At 43.3% G+C, this 18829-nt stretch overlaps 1 protein-coding gene across 1 annotated transcript in view; it reads left to right on the top strand.

Moving 5' to 3' along the window:
* Nucleotides 1-18829, top strand: part of Myo10A (unconventional myosin 10A) — a 67113-nt gene that overhangs the window by 2352 nt on the left and 45932 nt on the right. Inside the window, exon 2 of the mRNA XM_019059654.2 lies at nucleotides 18144-18260. Coding sequence (XP_018915199.2) covers nucleotides 18183-18260 — 78 coding nt within the window. The 5' untranslated portion in view covers nucleotides 18144-18182. The remainder of the gene's footprint in view (nucleotides 1-18143; nucleotides 18261-18829) is intronic.

Below are 18829 nucleotides of genomic sequence, written 5' to 3'. Positions count from 1 at the left end.
AAATATCCAGACTGTCGGGTATTCTTTATTTTATTCCGTCAGTACATTTTCTTGCCCGCAGTCATTACACCTAGTCTCAATATTGTTCATGTTATGCAAGCAAGAATTCTTACGACGGATCTAAAGGACTTCAGAGGAGGATTTAGTAGTCGATGGATCAATCAACGTGTCATATGAACGTATTTCTATCAAACGGAACTAAGTGCATTATGACGTGAGCCCTGTGATGCACATATGCTTATGGGTCTCAGGGCTCATGTCTTAATGCACATAGTTCCGTTTGACAGAAATACGTCCATATGACATGGAGTCATTAGGGTCTCGATTATCCGCGATGATTGGAACCGGAGCCATCGCGAATAATCGGAATTCGCGAATATTTGAAGCTGAGCGTTTTGCCCAGGGAAAGGAATAAAACACGCTGTCTTTTTAAAGAACATCAAACCAATTGTAAAATACTAGACAGAAATTTAATTTTTGGTTAAAAATGAACAAATTTCACCTCCAAGAAGTTTTTTTGGTTAACATTATTTGAGGGGCTTGGAGGAAAAGTGGGACAAGTGTAGTTTTTGCTATTTTAAAAATTACGTGTTTAAATTTACAAAATTTAAAGAAGCCCCATGGTGGAAAGAAATTTTACACTCGCCTTTTGATGCTTAAAAATTAGATTTTCGCAGTGAATTTTTCTCAGAAAATATTTAAAACTAGTTTTTGTTGAGACCATCAATATTTTAATTTTATTTAAAAAACTGCACTTAAGTATACCACCTTTTCCACTAGCCCCTCATTTCTGGATGGAATTTTTTTCTTTTCTTTTTTTTTTTTACAGACGTTTGCGTCATAAAATTACAGCGTTTTTGGGCCAAAGTCACCGAAAAGAACCGCGAATAAGTCGAATCGCGGTTATTCGAGATTGGACCGTATTTCAAAATATTTCTCGATCCCTTTGTGTGCAAATACTTAACGGACAACAGCATGATGTACCTAATGCTCAAACATTTTTAGGTGATTCGTCACTGTTTCTGGCGCAGTCGAACTGGCGTGCGATATACAGCATCGGTTGTGTAAGAAAATCCGGGCAGATCGTGAATTTTTAGCCAAAAAATGCCGTCATGTCTCTGAATTTTGCCAATTTCTTGGTTCAAAATGATTCTCTAGCCTCTAGCGCAGGGACTATCGGCCATTTTTTGGGCTAAAAATTCAAAATCTGCTGAGACTTTTCACTTAATCGATGCGATACATCGCAAGACATGTCATTGATTACGCCAGAAACCGTGATGAATCACCTCAAGAAAAGTGCAAAAAAACCAGACACTATCGATGGATCAATCAGTCTCCAAACTGCTGAAGAACCCTCGGGCCGATTATTGAAATTGATAGACAAAACTATAGAAAAAGAAGACGAAAGGGATTTGTAGGGGTCCTATTGTTTGAAGCGGGTAGTTACAATGGACAAAATGATAGATTACCTAATGACATCCACGAAAGACCTATAGTTAGTCCATCATTTCTCCCTTAGTCTATACAGGATTGCCACAGTTAGGGAATGCCGGGAAATGTCAGGGAATTTTAAAAAGGCAGGGAAAACCTGGAAATGTCAGGGAAAATTGTCAATTCACCTTCTTTTGCTTTCTCGAGTAGGTTTAACGTTTCAAACAACAAATTTTGCCTGAAAACTATTTTTAACTAGGTATGTCTTTTAACAATCTGGCATTTTTTCAATTGTTGGAGAATTTCACTAAAGTGTGCCACACTGGAAAAAAAAACACATTGGATCTAGAGTCCAGACTCTTAAAAACATCGACAAGAAAAAATACTCTTGATTCAATCAGATTTAAGCTGAAATCAAGAGTCAAGCAAGCCTCTTAATTTGAGCGGATTTCCTTTTGATTTAAGCAAAAATACGATTAAATCAAGAGTATTTTTTCTTGTCAATGTTTTCAAGAGTCTGAACTCTAGATCCAAGCGACTATTTTTTCCAGTGTGTCGTGATGAGCAGTTGATGTATCATAAATCAATCGAATGTCGGCACCCTCATTTATCGGTACGTCTACTTTTCTAGCGCTGCGTTAAAGTCTCTGAGGTGACTCCCGCATTTTCCCGTCTTAGCGATCTCTCGCACGGCAAAGCGTGATAAAAATTTTAAGGCACAGGACCTTAAGGTCTCGACACACGATCAAATTCCCAAACAAATTACCATCCAAGTGTCGGGGGTCATAGTCTCAAAATCATTACTTTGCTTAATTTTAAAATGAAAACTTAGCAGAAATGTTTCGTGCGGCAGGAAATGATGAATGGTGGCACTCTATTCCGATCAAAATCTTACGGCCCGTCCAGTTTTGATTAAAGAGGACCGTTGAAATCAAGAGCCAAGCAAGCCTCTTAATTTGAGCGGATTTCCCTTTGATTTAAGCTTAAATCTGATTGAATCAAGAGTCCTTTTTCTTGTCAATGTTTTCAAGAGTCTGGACTCTAGATCCAATGTGTTTTTTTTTCCAGTGCAGGAAAATCAGGGAAGTACAGCGAATTTAATTTTCCAAATTCTGTGGTAATCCTGTCCACAGGAACCACCCATTTCAACCAGTAGAATTTCTCCCTACTCCCCACGTCTTCTTTGTCTATCGCTTTGTCTATCAACTTCACTAATCAGCCCGCAGCCCAAGTTTTCTGCGTAGCGTCTCCGTCACGCGCCGAGCAACTCGGGGGCCGAACCGCGGAGCGACCGCGGGGCGGACCCTCCCGTCGAAGTGGGCAGACAGTCCCATGTAAATGAGGAGACGAAGACGAGAAGACGCTGCTGCAGGTTCCCAGCGTTCTGCCCGTCGTCGAAAGTTCCTGCTCGCTACGCGGCTACGCGAGCCTCAGAATGAGTACCGAAGCCGAAGCGCGGCGCCCATCCCCGGTCGGATGCCAGAACGGAATGTTGACCCGGTTTGGCGAGTTCCTCTTTTTAGACCCCCCCCCCCTCTCCCTCCGACCCCCCCTACCCTTAGGGACCCCCTTTCACCCCCCCCCCCTCCCCCTGCGGCGATGCGGAGGCCTTGTCCGTGATCATCGATTCGCTTGTTTACGTGTTGATTGGATTGGTCCACCGCCCGGCCGGGCGGCCGTCGCGTCGCCGCTTTTACAGTAGGCCCGTGCCATGGTCCATAGATATTATCTATAGTCGTTGGCTAGAGAGAATAGACAAGCGTAGATCTTCCACTAGTATTCCGGCGCTGCGGGCTGATTATTGGAATTGATAGAAAAAGAAGACGTATAGGGAACATAGACCGATCCTATTGGTTGAAAAGGGTAGTTGTCAAAGATTAAGGGAGAAGATGATGGACTAACTTCAGGGTTTCTCGTGGACTGCCATAAGTTAGTCTATTACCTGTCTCCTCTGTCCATTATTGTGACCACCGTACTAGAATCCCTCCATTTCGCTTTTGTCCTCTTTGTCTATATTTGGACTGAGTTAAGCAGAAAGGAACCAACCCACATTTTGGAAAAAATTGAGTTATGAGTGGTCTTGAACTCAATCACTGCTCTACTATCTATCGCCAAAAATTCAAAGTTTTTGCTGGAGCAAATTTTGCAGAAATTGAACTTGAAGTTTATCTTTTACATTGAGTCTTATGCAGGAGCCAAACTTTAAACCACTCTTTCTCGGTTCGATCTCGATGTGGCTTGGTTCCTTTCTGTTTAACTCCGTCCATTTTTGTCTAACATAGATTTGGGTGGCTGTTAAAGACTAAGAGGGATATGATGGACTGCCTGGACCGCGTTCAGCAGTAAAGGAGCTAAGCTACATCAGTTATTGCCAAATTTTACTGGACAATTCGATTTTTTACACGAGAACGATCGTGCGGACTCCTTTGAAAATTTTAAGGAATTTGCTTCGCACTATGCAGAAAATTCACTGTAATTTGCACCGCACAACCGTTTTCATGAAAAAAATTCAATTGCCCCATTAAATTTGGCATTAGCCGATGTGGCTGGGTCCCTTTCTGCTTTACGCGGTCCAACTACAGGGTCTCTCGTGGGTCTATCACTTACCTCCTTTGTCCATCATAACCACCCGCTTCCACCAATAGGAACCTGTAATTTCAGTTTGTCTTCCTTGTTATCGCTTCGCCTATCGATTTCATAATCAGCCCGCTGGTGCAAACGTTTGCTTTCAGGGACTCCATTACCTTTTACTATAACCTCATGCCGACAGGTGCAAACTTTTACTTTCGGAGATTCAACCACTTCCTTATCGACAGTCATAAGGTAGCAGCAGTATAATCTCGCTTTTTCCGGCTGTTGGCCTACCTGCTTCGGGTGATGTCATGTGCCAAACAGGTTTCACCAAACCTCGGCTTCTTTGCAAAACGACATGTTCAACACGTTGTTAAACATCCACCCAGTAGATAGGTCATGGTCATCGGTTGAATGTTGGAGGCTCAAAAGTAAAAGCTTCCTCCATTGCCAAGATAGGTACTAATGGAGGGTGTCCCTTTGTCTCTGTACTGGACCCCCCACCCCCCTTTCTACTTTGACTGGACAAGGGAGGGTTTCGATAAGGGGCGTCTTTGGGCCCACCGTGAATTTCCTCAACTCTGACGATCTTCTGCTAATTGGATTGCATTTTGCATAAAGGAACCACTAGCATTGCAATGATGCTAAGATTGTGCAACTTCATCTTTTGCAATAAAATTGCGGAAATCGTGAAAAACTATGAAAAGATGGTAATTTTTGTCTTAAATTTACAGTTTTTTAGCGAGTAAAATAAAAACTATTAATGGATAATCGGGGTTTTCCTCCAAGACAAAAGAAGTTGCACAATCTTAGCAGCATTGCAATGCTAGTGGTTCCTTTTTGCAAAATGCAATCCAATTGAAGGTCTATATTGTAGTACGCGAATGCACCATGATTTGGTAATTTTCACCCTCTTTTCGGGTCCAATACTTTAGCTTTAATATTGGTCTAAAAGTCAATTTTGGCGCAAAATGCGGGTGTGCGGCCGAATGCCGAAAAATGCGCATTTTCCGCCGAACTCGGCCTTTAGACCTGTTTTTCGGCCTATAGGTATCAGACGTCAATTGAAATCGAAAATGCCGGAGCATGTTGCATTCCCTGAAATATAGACCTTCATGGAGCCAAAAATCTTAGAGAACACCGGAAAAAACTGCGGCTCTGGAAGCCGTACTCACGGGTTATACTGACATTCCGTCCACATTCCGGGCTCGGAGACAAGAAATTCCGGGCGTAGCACCCGGAGCAATCGAAGCTACGGCTCCAGCCCTCGAACTTTCGGCCTCTGAGCCCGGAACGGACGGTAGATCATACACTGAAAAAAAAATCTCGGTGTATTTACGAAGAAAAGGGTAAAATTACCAAGAATTCTGGGTTCTATTTGATCCCAGTTTTTTCTTGGTAAAATCACCATTTATGGAATTGGTAATTTTACCGAGAAATCTCGGTAAAATTATTGAACTTTCTCGGTAATTTTACTAGACCTTGGTAAAAACGCCAATATTTTTTATCGACTGTGGTAAAATTACCGAGATAAAATGGCAAAGTTACCGGGCATTGATTACCAATAAAAGTGGTATTCTTACCTGAAAAAAACAGTAAAAATACCGGTTTTTAGGTAAGCTTACCAGTCTGTCTTGGTAAAATTACCAATAATTGGTAAACAAAAGTGAGATGTAAAGGTACCAACGGACTTTGGTAAAAACGCCGAGAATTTTTTTTCAGTGTAGATCTATATAGCCCGTAACTTTTTTTCAGTGTGATTTTCAGGATTTTTTTACAATGAGATCCCCTTTAGGAATTTTTAATCTCGGACACCCTTTCCCGCTGGATGAAAAATTTCTGACAAGGCCACCGGGCCATGATACCCCTGGACGGGCCGGGCCGGGATGACGATTGACGGTAGCGAGGTGGAAAATGGACCGGTCGTGGATGCGAGGAGGGAGACAACAACTTTCTCTGCCGTGTTGTCGGCTCCCCGCCCCGCCCCTGGGCCGGGGCCGGGGCTCCTGTCGAGGCACTTGTTCAATGCGCTGGAATCATGAATGAGTGACCGAGTTGGTAATGCGATGCTTGGCGTGGTCGCGTTGCCGCCGTCTGTGGACGCAACGTACGCGCCACGCTACGGCCGCCTCCGTCGGGGCCCACGACCACCGTGGGACTCGCGTCGTGGGACCCCAAACTCCCCGAGTTGCCGAGGTCAAGGTCTCCGGAGACCGGGCACCAGGAGAGGGTCACGCGGGTCTTTCAAAAAACATTTCTAACGCCATTTGTGCAGGCCCAAACTGATCACCAGTTATCATTCGAGTATTGATAGAGTATGGACTGAAAAAAAAGTTACGGGCTATGTAGATATTGTAGACATACCGTCCGAGGCTCTGAGGTCGAAAGCTTCGGGTGCTAGAGCCGTAGCTTCGACTGCTCCGGGTGCAACGCTCGGAGCTTTCGGCCTCTGAGCCCGGAACGCGGGAGGTATGTCTATTTAGCCCGTAAGTACAGCTGCCACGGCCGGAGTTTTTTTTCATGGCCGAATTGCTAAAATTAGTTCATTTATGGGTTACCAGTTTAGACATTTTCTTCAGGTAGAGAAGACTTTTTTTTTAGAAATTCATCATACAAACCCATTACGCAGGGTTGCCACAGTTAGGGAAAACCGGGAAATGTCAGGGAAAATTTGTTAAATCCCCTTCATTTGCTTTCTAGAATGGGTTTGAGGTTTTGAACAACAAATTGTGCCTGAAAACTATTTTCCAATTATGCCTTCTTAACTTAACCATCCGTCACTTCTTCAATTGCCCAGGAATTTCACCAAAATGAGTCTGGGAAATCGCAGGGAAACAAGGAATTTCATTTTCTACATTCTGTGGCATACATTACGATTACCATTACTATTTTGCCCCTGCGGGAACATTAAGCTGAACTGGGCGCGTGTGCCGCTTCGTTTTGTTTTGTATTCAGGACGACACGCGCCGTCGCGTTGGCAGCCTCAATCTGCACTGCCATCAATATTTTCACTGGCAATCGGTAAGTGCGCAAGTTCAAGTCCAATGACTCTTCGCTCCTCACTGTCAGCGACTGCGCTGCCGAGTGCCGTCGTGTGCCATCTGGCTTTGCAGGTCAAATTTTTGTGCCGTCGCCGTCTCGAATGCCAATGAGCCGCCTCAGCTCATTGCCGGTAGCTCGCCTATTATTCATATGAATACGTTGGTTAAAGTCAACGGAGTAGAAACCCTCAGCGAAAGCACTCGTTTGAATAGTATAAGCAAGGTGGTCACAGTCAGGGAAAACCGGGAAACGTCAAGGAATTTTAAAAAATCAGAGAGAACCCGGATATGTCAGGGAAAAATTGGATTGCATTTTGCAAAAAGGAACCACTAGCATTGCAATGTTGCTAAGATTGTGCAACTTCTTTTGTCTTGGAGGAAAAACCCGATTACCCCTTAGTAGTTTCTATTTTACTCGCTAAAAACTGTAAATTTAAGACGAAAATTACCATCTAAATTTCATAGTTTTTCACAATTTCCGCAATTGTATTGCAAAGAATGAAGTTGCACAATCTTAGCATCATTGCAATGCTAGTGGTTCCTTTTTGCAAAATGCAATCCAATTGTCAGGTCACCTTTATTTCCTCCTTGAATGAATCAGACGTTTCAAACAACAAATTTTGCCAGAAAACTGTTTCAAATCTTGTCTTTTTAAGCATCTGGCATATCCTCGATTAGCAGGGAATTTCGGCAGACAAGGAATTTCATTTTCTAAATTCTGGGGCAACCCTGTATAGGTAAATCGATTTGATCGGTTTATCGGCCTTACAGATTTAATATCAAAATAATATCTTGATATCTTGAAAGTTTCCAGCGTTCTAATTCCAGACCTCAAGGTGGCAGAGGTCCGTGGCTCTCAGCACTTGTACGAGTATTTGCATGTAACCATTACTGACGATTGAATTTTTCCTATTCTTTCATTGAAGTCTCCAGTGGAGGCTGCAAATGTTCAAGTCGATTTTCCTAACCTTTCGTTAAAGTCTCCTTCGGAGGCTGCAAATGTTCGGGTTGATTTTCCTAACCTTTCGTTGAAGTCTCCAGTGGAGGCTGCAAAATATTGTCGTGGTTGCTTTTCCTAACATTTCGTTGAAGTCTCCAGCGAAGGCTGCAAAATAATGTCGTGGTTGTTGTTCCTAACCTTTCGTTAAAGTCTTCAGTAAAGACCGCAAAAAGAGCACTAGACGAATGAAAAAATTCCTCCTCAAAAATGGGGAAACCATGCATAGGATACATTAGCCGCTATGTTATAAAGTTAATATCATATTGATCAAGTATGAACGTGGGAACCGTCAGCGGGCTGATTATTGACATCGGTAGAAAAGAGACAGAGAGAAAATGGAGTGGTCCAATCGGTTGAAGAGGGTGATTGCAATGGACATCGGAAGAGTTTAGGGCTGGAACCTGCGCGGAAGGTCCCAGCCCTAACCGGGTATGTAAAATTGCTTTTTCTCATACCCCATAGGGGCAGGCCCGGCGCGGCGTACCTACCTACTTCAGGGTTCAGCCCTACTTGATAAGGGCTGGACCCTGTTCACACGGAGAAAAAAACTTCGTGCGTGGGACCCGAAGTTTAGGTCATATGGATCTCTGAAGTTTTCGGATTGAGTATCTGAACACTTTAGGTGCAGCTGCTGAGGTTTGGATCACACATCTGAAACTTCAGTTCTTACATCTGAAGTACTTCGGTTTTCACATCTGAAAAACTTCGGTTCTCACTTCAGATGTAAGAACTGAAGTTTCAGATGTGTGATCCGAACCTCGACAGCTAGACCTAAAGTGTCCAGATGCTCAATCCGAAAACTTCAGAGATCCATATGACCTAAACTTCGGATCCCACGCACGAGTTTTTTTTCTCCGTGCAGTTAGGGCTGGTCCGGGCCCTACCCGCGCAGGGCCTGCTCGTGTGGGGTATGAGGTGAAGCAACTCTAGGGCCCATATCTCATTTTTTCCGTGTAATTTTTCTTGAAAGTAACTCGTTTTCCCGTTTTCCTTTCACGGTATGTCTTGAAATGTGTGAGTGTCGTTTTGTCTTGACGGCGTGGCGCGGGCGCCGCTCCGCGCCGTGCTTTCTACAACAACGTGGCACGCTTCGCGGCGCGGCCAGTCACCAGTCAGTGGGCCGCAGCCGTGTCGCGCCTCGCCTTCCCACTTTCTAATAATCGATGCCGCGCCGCGCGTAGCGCGTCGGTCGTTAGCTCGCTCGGGCCGCGCTGCGTCAGAATATCGTCTGCAAGGTTCACAGATTTGTATCGAACCGATCAGGGTGTCTACAAGTCCGGAATTTTGGAAAGTCCGGAAATACACTGAAAAAAAATCTCGTTGTATTTACTAAGAAAAGGGTAAAATTACCAAGAATTCAGGGTTCTATTTGATCCCAGGTTTTTCTTGGTAAAATTACCATTTATGGAATTGGTAATTTTACTGAGAAATCTCGGTAAAATTATTGAGCTTTTTCGGTAATTTTACTGGACCTTGGTGAAAACGCCAATATTTTTTATCGCCTGTGGTAGAATTACCGAGATAAAATGGCAAAGTTACCGGGAATTGATTACCAATAAAAGTGATATTCTTACCTGGAAAAAACAGTAAAAATACCGGTTTTTAGGTAAGCTTACCAGTCTGTCTTGGTATAACTACCAATAATTGGTAAAAAACGTGAGATGGTAAAGGTACCAACGGACCTTGGTAAAAACGCCGAGAATTTTTTTTCAGTGTAGTACTGATTTTTTAAGGGCGGTCCGGAAGTACCGAACAAGGGAGGAAATTCCGCACTTCAGCATCTGCTGATTCTACTCGGCTCCAATCCCTGAAAATTTGAAAAGCCTGGAGCATGGCCTAAAATCCTTCGATGTCTACGGACAATGAACATAGTCTAAAGTTGGCTGAAGGTGCCAGACACGAAGCCATAAAACCAGCAGGAAAAAAGAAGAAAAAAAGAAAGAAAAAAACAACAACTCAGTTTTAAACACATTTTATGGCCCACATTTGGGGAGGGGGGATCAATTTGAACCTTTAGGTATCATAAAAAACTTGGTAACAGGTGCAGAAGGTGATAAACGGCAATGGATTGCAGCCACTGCATCTTCTTTTGATCAGCTCGCACTTAGAATCACCGCTTTTCTTTTTTTGTATATCCTAAGGGTCTTTATGAGACTCAGAGGCCATTCTTTTCCACTCTACCGTACGCAGGTACCCAAAATCGCAAATCTCTAAGAGCGCTAGCCTCACAAACGCTAGTCTCTACATGCCTTCGGGTACCTGCCGGGAGACTTGAACGCGCGGGTAGGATGATCAACTTGAACCTCTCATATGAAAAAGATGGTAACAGGTGCAGCAGATGATAAATCGACGTCAAAAGTTAGCAACAACCCCCTCCCACCCGCTTTCACCCAGAGTCGCCTCCATTTTTTATTCTAATTAAACGTGTCTTCGTGATCTCGAGATCCATTGGTCATACTCTCTTGTTAAAGCCACCTCAAGTCCAACCTCTGTCTGGCTAAACTTTGATAAATTTTAACAGTCGGTCAACACTTTCAAGTCCCAAACTGTCTCACTGGAGTCTTTCGTCGTGTAGAAAGAAGAGAAGAATCCAAGAATCGATACATTTCTATAGGTTTAAATGGAGAAAAGACAATGTTGCCAATTTGCTGGATCCGCCAGTCAAGAGGTAGAAGTGACCGAATTTTGGAACAGCCTCACGTCCAATCCCATTCAGAATTCCGATTCGTGCTTTACGATAAATCGATTAATCTACCATGTAAACCAATGTGAAAAGGTCGATAGTTAAGAAGTCCGCAACGAACACCTTACTAATCGATTCTTTACCACTGTTTCAAATGGGAAAATATCGATAGTCGATTATTCACGCTGCGCCACTGGAAGAAATCGCCCAGTAGAAAGCTGCACCAGAGCAGACAGACCATGTCATCACTGGAAATGAGCTTGCGGAGGATATCAAGGATACCCATAATTGGAAATGTCCAGGCGGCAATAATATAAAAAAACTTCTGGTATATCGAGAGCTTTCTTGCGTATTGCATTTGCACCTCGCGCAGAATGTGAACAGAATCACTCTGTATCCCGAGTTTCCATCGGAATATTTAACGGCAGGAAGCAGTGGCGAGGAGTGAATGATCGATTATCGATATTTCCCCATTTGAAGCTATGGTAAAGAATCGATTATTAAGGTGTTCGTCGCGAACACTCTGTCTATCGATCTATTCCCATAGGTTTAAACAGGGCCGGATTTACCTACTTGCCGCCCATGGGCCGCCTGTATTTTGCCGCCCCCTTCTCATTCGTTTTGAAACATCAATAAAAACCATCAAATGAACGTGCCGGAGGGAGAGGGGGTGGGCTGCATGAGACGCGTTTACTCGTGTTGGACACATTTTTTTCGAAAGCCCTGATAACACAATTAGCGAAAGTTCATGGAACTTGGCGCAAAAGTCAAGTTCCGTAAACCTATCTCTGTGATTTACATTTACATGAAATGAACGAAAATATTATGAAAGAACAAACATAAATGTGCTTTAATAATTTTAACTTCCACTGCCGCGTCGCTCTGGCCGTACTGTGTTTGGCGCAATGCGTGAAGTATTCCTACAGTCTTCCAGGCGCTATGCGTTTCACGTCGACCGCTGCTGACCGCACTATATTTGACGCAATGCGTGAAGTATTAACGCAGTCTTGCAGGTGCTAATGCGTGTTACATGCCGACCGCCGCGCTGAGGGCTTCTCCTTTTCATCTCAAGTCATCATCATCATTGATAGCTCTCTGCGCCGCGTCGCTCCATGCCAAATTGCGTGTTTGATTTCTCTCTTAACTCGACTGATTAAAGGTGCTGTCTCTTGTGTCACCGAAAGACGCTTTCCTCATTTGTAATTTTTTTTTCTGAATCCGATTCTTTTATACCTATACTTAAAAAAATTGCAAAATTTGCCGCCATATGGGTCGCGGCCCATGTGGCCATCTCCTTGATCCAGCCGTGGGTTTAAATGACAGATCAATCGATATATCGCAAGCACGCCACGCTCCTGCCGGGAAGTATACTATCGTCCAATCGGAAGACGAAGACGCGAAAAACCCCGGAAAGTATCTTTCTATCACCTGCCTACACGCAGTACTCGCTCAGGGTGTCTACTGGTCCAGTGGCGATCCGGAAGTACTGAGAAATTACGAGATTCCGCAAGATAGTCCGGAATTTTTCGCTCAGCACCATGCGCGTTTTCTCTGGACTAAAAGTTCTTGCGCATTGTTTCTTAATGCGGAATTTGCCCCCTAGATCGCGATAGTGCAGTCTATATCCTTAGACTCCCAAAAAGCTGTGAATTTCCGGGCTACGTCATTTTATTGTTTCCCTTACGAAAGAACTTTACTTCTCTCTAAAGTTGTAAAATTGACTTAAACAACTTAATTTTTCGGCGGAAAAATCTGAATAATTTTCGTTGAATATTTAATTGATTTTTGCATGAGATCAGGAGAAAAATTAGTGAAGTAGTCAGTGAGAAATTCTTTGAATTCTCCCAGAAAATGCGATTTACAATCAATAAATGCAATCAATAAAAACCATCAAGTGAACGAGTCGGAGGGAGAGGGGTGCATGAGACGTGTTTACTCGTGTTAGACACATTTTTTGCGGAAGCCCTGTCAACACTACTAGCAAGAGTTCACGGAACTTGGCGCAAAAGTTAAGTTCCGTAAACCTATCTCTGTCTGGACAAGGCCTTCCATTTATAAGAAATGATCGAAAAAATTATGAGAGAACAATCATAAATGTGGTTTAATAATTTTAACTCCCACCTCCACCGCCGCGCTGATCGCACTGTTTGGCGCAATGCGTGAAGTATTCCTACAGTCTTGTAGGCGCTATGCGTTTCACGTCGACCGCTGCTAAACGCCTTGTGTTTGACGCAATGCGTGAAGCATTCATAAAGTCTTGTGGGCGCTATGCGCCACACGTCGACCGCCTTACCGCTGCCGCGTTGTGTTTGATGCTATGCGTGAAGTATTCATGCAGTCTTGTAGGCGCTAATATGTGTTCCTACAGTACCTACTAATTTTTTGCCAGCTAGTATTTGAATTCATTTTGGCTCCACCGTCGTTCATAAGAAAATTGCAGCGACTTTTCGTTGGAAAATCGATCAGCACTTGACGCATTTTCGTGTCTCCGTCTTCCAATTAGACGATGATATATCTTCCTACTAGTGGCGTGGCGTGCTATGCGATGTATCGATTAATTTGCCTCTTAAACCTGTGGACAAAGATCGATAGATCGAGTGTTTGCAACGAACACCTTAATAATCGATTCTTTACCATTAGCTTCAAATGGGGGAATGCTGATAATCGATCACTCACGCCTCGCCACTGCACCAAACCTATTTTATCTCCAAAATGCGACTTTGATGCGTTTCTGTCAGACTTGGAACAGGATGGGTGTTGATTAAGGCCGTTTTTGAGTCCACCCTGAATTGCCTCAACTCCACGATGTTTTGCCCTATCGACGGTGAAACTACCAAACCACGTATCTCGTTTGCGGTGTTTAAAAATCTACGCTCCCATTTTATTTTTTTGAAGTCGACCAAATCAATATCATTCCTTGAAATGTTCACAGAATTTTCTCCGCACAAAGAGGAAAAATCACAGAAATTTTCAAGACTAGACGTTAAGTAGTTTTTCATTTAAAAAATAAAGTATGACTGGAAGTCTGCGACGTCGCAAACCGAGATACGTGGTTTGGTAGTTTCACCGTGGCTATGTCTATTTTTTACGGAATGCATCATGATTTTCTCATTGCTGGCCGCTTTGGGTCTAATACTGGCCTTGACATGAGTCTGAGGGCTGATTTTGGCGAATCATGCGAATCTTTCGGCACTCTACCCGTAAAAACCGCGTTTTTCGCCAAAATCGGCCTTTACCCCCACGTATAGGTCAGAATCAATCCCGGACGAGGCCGGAAATGACGATTTCATGATGCATCAATCAAAATATAGACCCTCTATGTGCTAAATATCATCGAGTTTAAGAAAGTCAGGGTGGGCTAAAAAAACGGCCCGTTCCAATATCCCCTTATCGGTTTTAAACCCCGGTTTTTTCCAGTCCTCTTTTTCTTTTCGATCATTTTTTTCCAATCCCGAGCGAGACACCTCTCGATACACGACATTCAATTACATCGGTGAATGCACCACGCCACGAAAGCGAGGAACAGAGGATATAAGCTCGGTGGCTTCCATCGCATCAGCCCGGGAGGCCGTCTGTGTGACGTGGACGGCTAGCGGGGGGGGGGGGGGGGGGGGCAGAGGACAAGGACCCCGAGTATACCGAAGCCCTCAAGCTCCAAAGCCCGGTCGAATGACGGACGGCCTTGCTGGCACGCGGCTAATGCGCCGACACCCCCCCCCCCCCCTCCCTTTCTACCTTCCAGCGTTACTAATTCGAAACTCATCCTCGCAGCTCAAGTGTTTTTGCTTATACTCAATCCGCCGTTACTCAAGTCGGCTTAAACTGACGAGCATGCATTTTTAAATCGCTGGGATTCGCAGATTTCACGTTCAGGTTGAAGTAACAAAAAATACGTGGTAAGGACAACTAAACCTAATCCTTTAAAGTCGAAAGGAACTCCCACAAAACGCGCCTCTGCGGGTTGGTCGTTGAAATTGATAGACAAAGTGATAGACGAAGAAAACGTACGGAGTATTAGGAGTATGGAGCGATCCTATTTGTTAATTTGGGTGGTTCTCATAGACCCAGGGAGAAAATGATGGACTAACTAAAGGGTCTCTCGTGGGTTACTGTTAGTTAGTGTATTACCTTACCGCCTTGTCCATTGCAAGACTGGAAGAAAACACATTGGATCTAGAGTCCAGACTCTTAAAAACATCGACAAGAAAAAATACTCTTGATTCAATCGGATTTTTGCTTAAATCAAGAACCAAGTCTCTTAATTTGAGCGGATTTCCTTTTGATTTAAACAAAAATCTGATTGAATCAAGTTCAAGAGTATTTTTTCTTGTCAATGTTTTCAAGAGTCAGGACTCTAGATCCAATGTGGTTTTTTTTCCCAGTGAACCACCCGCTCCCACCAATAGGATCCCTCCGTATCCATTTTATCTATCGCGTTGTCTACCCATGATTTCAACAATCAGCCCTCTGATCTCCTCTGCACTGACCTCGGGCGCCAACGGGCTGATAAATGAAATTGATAGACAAAGCGATCGATAAAGAAGACATAAGAAGTATGAAGTAATTCTACATCGCTTGAAAGGGGTGGTTCCTACAGACTTAGGAAGAAAATGACAAACTTAAGAGTCTCTCGTGGTTTTCCATTATTTAGTCTATTACCTACCTCGACCTTGTCCATTGCAACCACCCGTTTCCACCAATAGGATCCCTTTATATCCATTTTGCCTTGTTTGTCTATAGATTTGCTTATCAATTTCAATAATCGGTCCGCAGGCATACTCAGAGCGTACAACAAGTAAAATATATATCCTGAAATTTCAATGGAATATTTTACTAAGAGAGAATTGAAATCATGGAAATTTTCAAGAAAGGTAACAAGTTTTTTAAAGAAAAAATGAAGTATGACCGGGAGTCTGCAACGTCGCAAACAGAGATACGTGCATGGTTACGCACTTTAGACATGGATGTATAGGATATCTTGCTTGGTTATAGGATGTTCATATTCATTCTATACCTTAATTATATAATTTATAATACATAATTAGGATTTGCCAGTTTTCACTACTTTTGAAATTCGCTCCCAGTAAGCGGAAAAACTGCTGCTATGATTAAGCTGAAGGGCATGCTAATTCTTCAAGGTTCAGGGAAACGCCCTTTCGGTAACTGATGTTTCGAAACTAGTCCATATCGCGTGGAAATGATGGAGCGTTTACTGAAGCTGATATCACTAAATTTTTCGCGACAAGTCATCTCTCATATCTTGAACTTGCCGGCATAATTTTATATGCAAACGTTTTCGGCAGGATTATTCCTGGTACCATAAATTCAGCCACTTTGAGGCGAAGTTGGAAGAGGAACAAATATCATAAAAGAACATCGTGTCGACACGGATGTTTACGAAAAACATTGCGTCTGCCTGCAGACTGATAGTGCTAGCTTTCGCGTGTCGGTTACTGTTGATACTTAGTTTCGAAAAAAAGGGAGAAAAAACTCGGAAAAAGTGCGGTTTAATGGAAGAGCCGCTTCAAAACGACCGAGCCTGAAAACCGAAAGCCTGATTCGGCGGCGCCGGAAGTCCTTACTATTCAATATAATGCTATTATAACCTCCTTAGCACGGTGAGCTTATCTTTAACTTCGTTTGTGCCATCTTCGTGAAATTCGGGACTAATAAGTGAATTTTCCGGCTTTTTAACACGACATTTTTTTTTTTTTATTCATGGAGGCGTTGGGCTATCGTTAGGTGTGTGTCATTACGCCGTTATTTTATTTGGAGGAATTAGACTTATTTTTTGGCTGTTTTATCTTCCTGGTCAGCGACGAAACAATTAGATGTTATTACATTTAGTGTTTACCAGATGATGCGTGTGAAAATGCTGACAAATTTACACTTGCCCCGCTTTTCTCGAAATTGGCCGGGGCTGAATTCATCCCATTCGATGGCGCTCTCATAGCCCTAGGAGCGCACTTCACAGAGTTCCCTTTCCTTTCCCTTCAACATGAACTTTTTAATTTTTTACAACTCTAATATTTTCCATTGAGACTAAAAGCTTATACTCAAGTATCTCGGGGGCCCTCTCCTCTCTTTTTCTTTTCCCTCACAACTTGTTCCAAGAGGCGCCTCTTTGCCGCCAAATTCTTGGGCGCCAACATTGTTGTCAGATTATGCTGAAAAATCAGCGTTTTCCCATTTGACCCCAGTAAAATATCCACTTTAATGGCAAACCTGGCAACCTAGGGTGCCAAAGAAAGTTTGCCGCGATGCGGCGGAAAAACGCCGTTTGAAGATCCATAGACGTTGCCAATTTTCTTCTGATCAAACATTTTATTGGAGGAAAGTTAGGAGTATATATTCCCTCGACATTTTCAGAACCAGCATAAATTAAATTGCGCAGGAAAGTCCCGAAAACTTTAAAAATAGTTTATAAGGAGATTTGGAAATGCTCAAGTGTCTATACGATGTTTCCCCTCGACAGTTTATTATTGGTAACCGAACTAAAAGCAATGATATCGGCACTAACGCATTGATGCAACTATTCGTGCTCTATGGGCGTCCGCGTTGCATCCTAAAAATTGAAGGCGCTCCGGTCACTCTAGCCCACGAAGCAGTGCTCGCAGCGACAAATTGCGCTGCCACGACTCGGTGTGGCGGTGAGATGTAATATTCTGATTTGTGAAAATGGTGCGAAAATATCCATTCCCCTCAGTTTTTATCCGTGAATTTAATATTGCTGTGTGCCAGTTTTTATCCGAGAATTTCATATTGCCGTGTACGCCTGCTGCGTGCACTACTTCATGGGCCAGAGTAACCAAAGCGCCTTCCATTTCTTCATATCCAACACGCGAGTCCATAGAGTACGAATACTTGTATCAAGGCGTTATTATCAACATCAGTTGGTTTATGTTGACAGAGGTATCAGCATGATAAGGTCCGCCTCGTCTTATTCTACCAGCGGGCTGATTATTGGAAGTGATAGACAAAACGATGGACAAAGATAACTAACTGAGAATAAAGCGATCCTATTGGTGGAAGCGGGTGGTTGCAATGGACAAAGGAGGTAAATGATAGATTACCTAACGCCAATCCACGAGGACCCTACAGTTAGTCCATCATTTTTCCCCTTAGTCTGTAACGACCACCCATTTCAACTAATAGGATCGCTCCATACTCCCCATGGCTTCTTTGTCAATAGGTTTGTCTATCAACTCCAACAATCAGCCCGCTGGACTTCTTGAAGTAAGTTAATGGAATCTTCTCCATTGTCGTAAGAGTTTCCAGACATCTTCTATTGCTCTAAGTATCGTTCTCTCTTCTCTTACGAAGCGCATATGTATTTTTCTTGTTTTGTTTTTTGTGGTAATATTTTCCCTAGCGAATGAATGTATCTCTGTATTGATGCGTTCGATGATTGTTGCAGGTGTTTGTCAACGGAGAGTGAAACCGGGAGACCGACAGGATGCCGTCTCTACAGAACGAGGACGTTCGACTCCCGTTGACTATGACATCCACCCTCGCCCTCTCCGATCTCACCAAGGTAAACACCCTGCGTCTTTTCTTTCTTACCTGCTTGCATAACTCAGTGCTTTCATTTCATGACCGGCAAAAGTTCCGGAATTCGGAACTCTTTTGTTCCGATTTCTCCCACTCCATGACCGTCAAAACTTCCAGGATTTTTTTAAAAGTTTTTCAAAAGTTCCGAACAAAGTCCAGAAAGTGCAAAAATCCGAAACATTTCCATAGAAATGTAACAGAGGGCTGAAAACTCCCTAAGTCATGTCTTGCAGAAAACGAAAACTTTTATTCATGGATTCTTCCGGGCGGGAACAGATATCGGTTCTAACCGCATTCCGGGTTTGTCGTGGCTCCCTCTTTTGGTGTGGCGTGCTTTGCGATTTATCGATTGATTGGGAAAGTATCGATAAACAGGGTGTTCGCAACAAACATCTTAATAATCGATTCTTTACTAAAGCTTCAAATGGGGAAACATCGATAATCGATCACTCACGCCTCGCCACTGTTTAGTAGCCATGTCGGCGCCAGCAGGTCCAGTTTTTTATCTTATATGTACATGTTGTTCAAAAAGTCTGGACATTACCACCACCA

Source organism: Bemisia tabaci, chromosome 2 (assembly GCF_918797505.1).
Source record: "Bemisia tabaci chromosome 2, PGI_BMITA_v3".
NCBI classification, from domain to species: domain Eukaryota; kingdom Metazoa; phylum Arthropoda; class Insecta; order Hemiptera; family Aleyrodidae; genus Bemisia; species Bemisia tabaci.
Note: the sequence above shows the minus strand (reverse complement) of the source record. Positions and strands in the feature narration are given on the sequence as shown.